The following is a 10,078-nucleotide window of genomic DNA, read 5'->3' on the forward strand; positions in this document are numbered from 1 at the left end:
CTTTTAAATAAAACTATTAGGATTTTCTTCAACCTAAGGCACTCCATGAAACTATGTTGTGCAATCAGTCTGACCAGTTATTCAAGAATAACACAAGTCAGTAAGTAGATGAACTGCATTCCATCTAAAAATCTCCCTAACAATACTGCTGTAAATGTGTTTGAGCTAATTTCCTCCTTGAATGATCACTGTAGTAATTTTCATTTTAAGCATCCATTAATCTACTAATCATAAATTTGTTGTTGCGTCATGTCAGAAATCTTCAATGCACATGAAAGAACACTGATACTGATTGGTAATTCTTCATGCAGCAGAAAAAAAACAAGGATTCAGTCTCTATTTGCACATTCTCTAAGTTATAAAAGCTATTATAATTCATCATAAATATGTACTATCCACAACCTTGCCAAAACACAAAATTAAATAAATAAGTGATAATTAGTAGTTTATCAGTTATTAAATTATTTAAAAAAACAATTCACAAATTATCAGTTAACAATTAACAACAAAGAAATGTGATGTACTTGTACTTGGCCCAGTTTTCGTTCCTACAGTAGCTATAAGAGTACGTTTCACCTGATATTTTAATTTTTGGTACTTTTACCCAACACCCAAGAACAAACCTCTTCTAATTCATTACGGGTGGAGCGGTGGCACTGTGGCTAGGGATCCGCGCCTGTGGCTGGAAGGTTGCCGGTCAATATCCCGCGGCCGGAAGAGGAATCCTACTCTGTTGGGCCCCTGAGCAAGGCCCTTAACCCCCAACTGCTCCAGGGGTGCTGTATAAATGGCTGACCCTGCGCTCTGACCCCCAGCTTCTCTCCCTGTCTGTGAGCAAGCTTGGGTATGCGAAAAGAAATTCCTAATGCAAGAAATTGTATATGGCCAATTAAAGTGATCTGAAAAATCTTATCTCTTACAATCATTTTCTTTACTTTTTGTGTACACTTTACTTTAAATGTTTGCCCCATATTTGCAACCTTATTACTTTTTCAGATGTGTTCACACATTTCTCACATATAGTAATAGTAACTTATACAGTAAACACCAATCATTAAAAAAAAAACTGGCATTTGTGTTTACCGAGATCACTGTGACTTTTTAACAGAAGACATTTCAACTATTAAAAACTTTGTGAAATGAGTCTATCTAAAAAGGGAAACACAACGTAAATTGAGAACATTCTTGTGGCACACATTTTTCTAGTTACAGTATGTGCAATTTTTCCTTCATTTTAAATTACATTCATCCATTTATTTTCAGTCAGCTTGTCTTGGTGAAGGGTGGAGCAATTTTAAATTTGAGTAGAAAGAATAACAAACTATCATTTTACCTTCTTTTGGAGTCCCAATGCTACTCCCCAACCCAAGAATGGAGAGTGTGTGATTTCTTGGTTCCAGCATCATGGCAAACTCCTCTCCTCGAACCCAATGAGGTATTTTCACTGGTTCCAAATGAACATTCTCCAGACCATCTTGTTTTAAGGCATTGTACATGTATTGGATGGCTGAATCAAGATTTTTGGAGCCACTCAGGCGGTTTCCTACAGTATCTGTGAAATCTGTGAGTCTTTCGTAGGATCGATTTTGGGCTTTCCCATTGACTACCAGATCAATGATTTTCTGTGCAACATCCGAATACCCAGCTACCTCTTTTGCTATTTTCTCAAATGTATCCATATGGAAGTCTTGGAGACCATTGTTAATTGGACAGCCATTCAATGGAAAGCCACCAATAAAACAGATTAAAGCAAGGAGAACAATTACAGCCATTGTGATTCCTTCACTTGCTTCGTTTTGAGTCACCTGAAAAGAAACAGAATCATGTTAATGGTTAAAACATTTTGCTTGTGGCTATACCAAAGCAGATTGCAAAAAGATCTGAACCAAATGAAAAGTATTTAAAAGCACGGTGACCATATAGTTAGAAATACATTAGCCTTTTTGCTTTATAGTGAAGCAGTTTGTACTGTAAGTGTGATTATAATGAGTACAATATAATACACATTTTATTTGGGGGTAAATCAATGTACAGTATATTTGATATAACAAAAATACTACTGGTTCAACCTAGAGATTTCAAATGACTATAAGTATTGGGACACATTCACTTTAAGTAAATTTTCTAGGCATGAAGTCAAGAGCCCTGGACATTTAATGTGACTGAACTGTAACAGAACATTTGCAACCTGACTTTATATAGTATGTGAGATACTGTATATTGGTTGTTAAATTCTGACAATGCAAGACAACTTTTAATTGGCATCAATGGTTATTTATATGTACCACTTTATAAAAGCAAATATTGGGCACATTAGAAAATCTATAGGAATTTACAAACACAACCTAAGAAAAAAGAAAACGTTGACATGATTTTTTTTTTTTTTTAATCAGGTAATATGGTAATATAGTTCTGCTGCAGCCAAGTAGCCTTTCAAAGGCATAGCTATTGGAATTGCACCTACAGCCATCTTTCACCATTTTGGCTAGTCAATATATCAAACTCCTGTAGGTAATGAAATGGCACAGTTATCTGCTTGGGAACATGATCCAAACCCATAATGCAGAGCCCTTTTTCTTTCTGCACCTGGGAAGGACATGGCTGATGCACAATCAAAACTTGGTTCAAATAACATTCATTAAAACCTAGCCTGGAGACTAAATCCCATTACCCAACTGAGCACCACTCTGTAAAAAAAATAAGAAATGCCTAGATACAAGATCTCTGAAACTATCCGATAAGCACTGTTATTTACTTGGAACAAACCGTTTGCCATTGAGAATGGTGAAAAACGGAAACGACACCCTCACACTTTGATTTTGTGTTTGCTTTGACATGTTATTTATTAAGTAGTAAAATGAACTGTGGATCACTGAGAGTTAAGCACAGAAAATTAAACTGCAGAAAATGTAACACACAGTATCTGCTTTAAAGGCTCTGAAAGGGTAAGAGCTTACTCACCATGGACAATTCTCACTCTCACACCTACGGTTCACTCAATTTTTTAATAGCCCACACAGCAGATTGTGAGAAGTGTGAAATCATAAACCAGTGCCTGGTTAAACTTTTAAGAAACAGTCTGTGCAGCTAGGGACAAGCTATTATTTCAAATCACTTAATTTGCATAACAAAGAGGTGAGCTACGAAATACAGAAATGAATTCATACTATGAAGCATTCTCATAAAACCGCCAGATTATGTTTACACCTGTTCTTTTTTTTCTTCCAAGAAGAAAACAATACACAGAAACTATAAAACACTGAAGAAATCATCTGAAATGTTAGAAATGTTAACCACTGTAGCCGTATTGTTTTTTGTAGGTAACTCCAGCTGTGAAAAAAATAGCAGAATGTATATGAAAGCATGTGTTATTATGGAACATAATTCATGAATATGCCCCCTGTGAAATGCTGACCCTTAAACCTTTGTGAACAGGGTCAATTTTTGTTCTTCAACTAATTACATCACAATTGTAATGTAGAGCAGGGTGTGCCAATCTTTGCATTTTTTATACCTCTTTAAAATGCTGTGAGATAAAAGGTATTGCTTAAAGGATGCAAGAAAAGATTTCTCCTCTTTTCTCTCAACTACAGTCTTTGCATTTTTAGTACCAGCAATTGCTATTGAGGAATGATCTTTAATGTAATCCAAATTACACCCAATTCACTGTCATTTGTACAATTTTTTAACTCTGTAGTCTTAACCGCTATAGATAAAGCAATATGTTTTAATAAGGGAGATTAAAACATATTTAAAAATCAAATACAATTTCAGTAGTATTCATCCAGATTTTAGGTAGTTTATTGTAAGTAATGATATATTCAGACACTGAAAATAAAGAAAAAAAATTGAATCTTAATACAACGTTACTTTTAAGAGGTTCACTTCTGTTTTAAAGATACATGCTGGTTACCATTACTCACAAATGAAAGAGAAAAACCACTTTTTAGAACCTCTGCCACATCATATCATGATGCATGATTAGAGTCTACAACATCGGAACACCCCAAGAGTAGAGACTAGCAGGCAGCTGATTAGGGGAAAATTTATCATGTGCCGAGAAGAGATCTATCAGTATCACCCACAAAAGAAGTTTCAATTTCACAAAGGAAAACCATTGCTATTTAAATCTTTTCAAGTAAATTGAAACTATTCTTATTCTAATCTTAGGTGATACTACCACAATAAAGCAATCAAAGGTGCTTCCTGGTTCCATACAGAGAGTCAAAATGTTCAGAACTGTACACCAATGAATGATTCAAACATATTCTAAGATTTTGCATGAAAAAAAATTTAAGCCATTTATCATTTTATAAAATGGAAAGTAAAAAACTGTTCATACGCTAGAGAAATTGAATACTATTGTTTATTCTGTATCCATAATCAACTATTTCTGAGACAGCCACATTAGAGATAACTCAGTGAAGGGGATTAGGGTTAAACCTGTTATCTACTACATTCTTCACATTAGATTCTTGAAATTCAGATAAAATGTCTGTAAAATTCACACTTGTGGATGCTTCATTTAAAAGAGATGTACTATAATAGTGTTGTATTTATTTTATTCAAGCTTCATGAAATGTCTGATATGAAGATTCTTTTTCACTGTTGGTTTCATTTATTATTGATCAAACTTATTATCTTTCACAGATCTATATAAAGGTTGACAAAGCACAGCCAACTGCATCAAAGGACATGTTTTACAATTCCAGTAACATTTTCAATAAACCAACAACCTATGAATTAATCTCAAAATGCAATTAATCTGAATTGCACAATGGGACTTTAAATGTTCACAGTTATGGGTATATGACTATAACCTTGTTCACTGTTCATCTAAAGTATTCTCTTACATTGCTGTTTTTGTCCAAGCATCACAACTATCACAGAGGGCAAGTTCTGTAGAGGTCTGAGTGGAGAGCTGCAACAATGAATGTGATGCAAAAATTACTGTACTGTGAAACACCTGACTTTTTTCTTTTTGCTTTTCACCATGAACCAGTTGAATATCATGGAATCTGTTTATATCTGGCTTTTATGGCCTATTTGTCTGCAAATAACAAGATTTGATCATTCCTGTTGCTTCTGTTTTACTTGATAGCAAGCCTGCCTCACTCTGTAAGAGACCCTTCTTCTCTCACCAACTAAAAATCCACCAGTTTATGCCAAGAAAAGAAAAACAAAAACTCAAATCTGAGACTTCACTTCTTTTGTAGTTACGGGATTAGCACTGAGAAAGTAAGATTATGCAAATACCCTAAATTCTGGAAACATTTCACAGATGCAACACACACTAACCCCTGGTTTTGGATTACATTTAAAATGAAATCTGAAGCATTTATTTGCCTGTTTGAGAATGAGATTATGAGAGATTAAAGTTCTCAGAACCCTGTGGCATCAAACGCGTGTCTGTGAAATTTGCATAAGCAAAGGTGGCAGTCAAACACAAAATACAATCATATCTGTCAGGTTTATTATCAAACTAGGGCAGCACAGTGGCACGGTGGTTAGCATTACTGTCTTGCAGCACTGGAGTTCTGGGTTCAATTCTAGACCTGGAGTGCTATCTGTGTGGAGTGTCCTCAAATTCATGTTGGCTTGCTCCAGGTGCTCTGGTTTCCTCCCATAGCCCAAATACCTACTGGTAGAATAATTGGCTTCTGGGAAAACTGTCCCTAGTGTGAGTTTGTACTGTACGCGTTTGTGTCTGTGTGCGCCCTGCAATGTCTGACGTCCCATCCACGGTGTATCCTGCCATGCGCCTGTTGCTTGCTGGGATAGGCTCCAGCTCCCCCGCGACCCTTTGTAATGCACGTAGAAAATGAATGGATGGATTAGTCAAACTGCAATCATTTCCTGCTCAATGTAAACATTCTCTCAAAAATATGGACATAGTCCATCTCTTCGCCCATCCTAATACTACCAACAGTGTTACCAACTAAGAAGAAGCACCCATGAAAAGACACACCTAGCCTAGCATATGAAACACGATCTTTAGATCCGAAAGGTACCAAGTAAACATTTGCTTATAACAGAACGACAATTATAGCATCTAAAACAAACTGACAACATGGAACTTCCATAAATTTATCTACAGTCATGTGACTGGAGTAATGATCCTCTCATACTGGCAAACAATGTTTTGAGGAATTCTAGGGTTCTTTTTCATTTGGCCATGATAGAATATACAGGATTAATCATGAAATCTGTATGTTGTGGGTCCTTAGCTTAAATCAACTTTAGACATTTGGGACTGGAATTGTTAGTTACAGTGACCCCCTTTCTACCTAATCTTAAACTAATGTAGCACCAGTGAAACTAGTTCCACAGATGTCAATATCACCCCACAGCCACAGATGACAACTGCTTACCTGACAGTTGTGGCTTATGGTCCCTGTATAGTACACTCCATTTGCAGATCTTTGTGAAACGCTAATGGTGAACACACCAGGTATTGATCAGCAGCACAGAGTGGGATCCCTGACTCAAATACCTCTTGCCACACGATCTGCTGTGAGCTATCTTGGGACAAACATATTTACAAATGACAGAATTATTTTATGATCAATTTCTTTTGCTGTTTATGACTTGCTACTGATGAAGTTATAATGACGCCGTACCTTATCACTAGCACAGTATTTAGAAACAGAAACCATTCTTGTAACAAGAAACAACGTCCCCCGCGCTTCTCAGTTCGAAACCTTTTTATAGTATATATTAAATATTATGTTTTAAATACAATAAGGTGTTTTATTTATTGCCTAATACTTTACTTTGTATAGACTCGGTTACAGACTCCTTAACAGTATCTGTCATACATTTTGTTGGACCCTGTTTCAGCATTGTATTATTTAAAATGTGACTAGTGACATTTCACTTTATCCAACTTTCGATTTTTCAATCGACAAAACATGCCTTAAATGCAATTTGAGAAAGATCCAGATATCAACAATCACAAAGCAAACTTTCATTCGAAACGCATTGTTTAAAAAACAATAACAAATAACAAACCTTATTCTCGAAGTACTTGGTGTGACACCGTAACTTCTGACCGTCTACAATCAGTACATCGTGCTATATGGCAGAGCGTGAGGTTCCAACAGCACCAAATTCATACAGTAGTGTTTCGTCCTGTTCTCTGGGACATAAGATAAGTTGCTACCAGGATATAAAGCACAAGTTCAAAAAGAGAACGAACTATATGAAAACCAAACTAAATAAATACAATTTAGTGTGACAAATTAGTGTCCTACATTGATAGGTTCAAATTAATTTAACCCTTTAAATTAATAGTAATAGTAACAGTAATAGTAAGACGTTAAATCGTCAAAGGCATGGACAATCCGTCGTATTAACGACGTTTTTTACAATGCAAATGAAATATGAACCAGAGTGAATATTACGTGGACGTGCATTTAAAACAGAGTTGGTTAATTCTCATTATGTTACGTAATGTTTATGCCACTGTCAAAGTCACTTAAATCATGACCAGTCTTTAATGCTTAATGAATCAAAATGGCATCAGAAAGTACAATTAATATCAAGAATCCTTAGACTTTATTTAAAAATAATTATTTACATTAAGTAAGTGCTGCAGCGCATTGAAAAGGTATTCCAACACATGTACAGCTTTCACATTCTGTTACTTAAAATCTTGCAGTCATGACACTTCAAAGTAGCAATTAGTATTTTTATATACATGTATACACACACAATCTTCTCTATGGGTTGAAATAAAAAAACAAAACAAAAAGAAGTCATTAACTATAACATATGAAAGAAAAAGTAGTGACTGCATAAGCACTTAAGCCCTTTAATGTAATAAACCTAAATTAATTAAGATGCATAAAATTATCTTAACAAACCTGCAAATTAGTTGAGAAACCTCTGTGTGCAATAATAGTGCCCCACATGATTTCAGAAAAAAATACATCTCTTTATCAGATTGTGAATTTCAAGTGAATTTCAAGAAAACAATGAATACCAATACACTTTCAGGAGGATAAAACATTTCAACGACTTTTAATATTTCTTTTAGCATGCTGATGTCTATCATTAAGAAGTGTAAAGATCCAGAAACCATTTAGATCATGCTGTACTTTCAAACTGAACAGCAGTACAAGGAGGAAACTGGCTAGAGGCACCAAGAGCGATTTTGAAAGAGTTACAGAGCTCAGTGGCTAAGATGGGAAAAATGTTCATGGGACAAGGATCTTGTATGGAACTTAACTTCCAAAACGACAAAGCATCTAATTGAAAGACCGTAAATGGTTTTGTGGTCAGTCAAGACAAATTGGAACTTTCTTGTCTAAATGCAAAGCATTTTTCTAAGGCATTAAATCTAATGCAACCCCAGAATAGTGCATCACTCAGTCATCACTTATTTACAGTACATACTGTAGACTATCCCCACTATCAAGCCTGGTAGTGGCAGGGTTACTGTATGTTACAGTTTTGCTTCTCATCAGCATAGTGGGAAGCTTGTCAAGATTTGTGGGAACATAGATGGAGCAAAGTACCAAGTACTTTGAGGAAACTTTCACGCTCTCACATATTCAATTCGGATAAACGCCGGCGCATTCCCACGATCCCTGTCAATCAGACATCAGCCCGATCCAATTCCCGAAAATGACAACGCACAAGCTAATCATCCTATCATGTCTCTCGTTTCCCACCGCACCTGCTATTTAAACCTCCTAAACCTGCACTTCACTGCTTTGTATTAAATATTCTTCTGTTTTCCCAGCTCTTATCTTTAAAGTCTTTCGATTAACTTTTTTTTCTTCAAACCTCCTGGAAACGAAACTGATTGCATACCCGACTACGTCTTTGTCTCACCCTCTGGATTTGTCGCCCTCTCTTACTGCTTCTTGGATACGACCCGACTTCGTCTTCGCCTTGCCCTACAGGATTCGTTCGCTACCCGACCTGCATAGGGTTCTTCACACCGCTCATGACAGAAACGCGCTCCAGACCTAAAACTGGACAAAAAGGCACCTTTTAAGCAGCACAAGGACAAAGCTACACTGGAGTGTTTTAAGATTTTAAGAAAATGAATTTCCTTCAGTCGTCCAGTCAAAGTCGTGATCTGAATTCTACTGGGAATTAGTAGAAATATTTGGAGGCTGCTGCCCATAACTGAGCCTCCCAAACAACTTGAGAGAGCTTGAGCAAACTGTCCAAAAAGAATGGGCAAACATTTGCACCAAGCTGGTGTTCAGTTAGTTAAGATTTATCCAAAAGAATTGAGGCTGTAATTGCTGAGAAAAGTGCTTCCACCAAATTGTAGGCTCACAGGTCTACAACTGACATGCCATTGACATTTCTATTTTTTCTTTAGTATTTGCTGACATTTACTGTAATCTATCTTACCCTTAGAAGTCTTCAGTTTGAACATTCAGGTTTTGGGGGGGAAATATTTTGAAAAATGTGTGGATTGCAATTTCACAAAATGGAAGAGGAAGGGTCCCAATACCTTTACAAGGCACTATTTGTGCTCAACATAAATAATAAAACAATGCTTATACTGTATAACATCAGAGAACTACCTACAGTATACAGCATGTAGTGAAAATGAATCAGTACAAGTAGTCCAACAACTAAAGTGGAGTAAATATTTAAGTATTTTGAGCACTGACTATCCTTAATGCCATCATTTGGGAATAAGGGATGAAAATAGGCAGTTGCTGTAAAGAGTAAGGTTTAGTGAAACTGTGTGAGGCGACAGTCACTGTTGATCAAAGATACAGTACTGAAAAGAGAGAGTATGTAGTGCATATACTGTAAATTGCATATTATAAATTCCTATCTTTTTTGCAAACTTATTAAATGCAGTTTTATACTGATAAGAATTGGTCGATTGGTCATGGTACATGTAAAAGTACTATTGTGCACTATGAATTAGCTTTGATGAACTGTAGGAAGTGCTACAAGAGAACTTGGTAATTCTCTTCGTAATACACAATACATACTGTATGTGTTTAAACCTATTTCCATAGACACATTATTATTATGTACCTTCTGCTACATTTGTTTCCACAATTATTCATTGTGTAAATCTAATTGTGATAGTGGAAAT

General features: G+C 35.9%; 1 protein-coding gene across 1 annotated transcript in view; it reads right to left on the bottom strand.

The window, feature by feature from the left end:
• The window catches only part of LOC148822605 (carboxypeptidase Q-like), a 146,268-nt gene extending 139,210 nt beyond the window's left edge, over nt 1-7,058 (bottom strand). The window contains exons 1-2 of the mRNA XM_088928639.1: nt 7,012-7,058; nt 1,334-1,805 (exon numbers count right to left, since the gene is read on the bottom strand). Coding sequence (XP_088784765.1) covers nt 1,334-1,772 — 439 coding nt within the window. The 5' untranslated portion in view covers nt 1,773-1,805; nt 7,012-7,058. The remainder of the gene's footprint in view (nt 1-1,333; nt 1,806-7,011) is intronic.
• Nucleotides 7,059-10,078: the final 3,020 nt, after the last annotated feature.

The sequence above is a fragment of the Atractosteus spatula genome, chromosome 12 (assembly GCF_055471065.1).
Source record: "Atractosteus spatula isolate fAtrSpa1 chromosome 12, fAtrSpa1.hap1, whole genome shotgun sequence".
Classification (NCBI taxonomy): Eukaryota; Metazoa; Chordata; class Actinopteri; order Semionotiformes; family Lepisosteidae; genus Atractosteus; species Atractosteus spatula.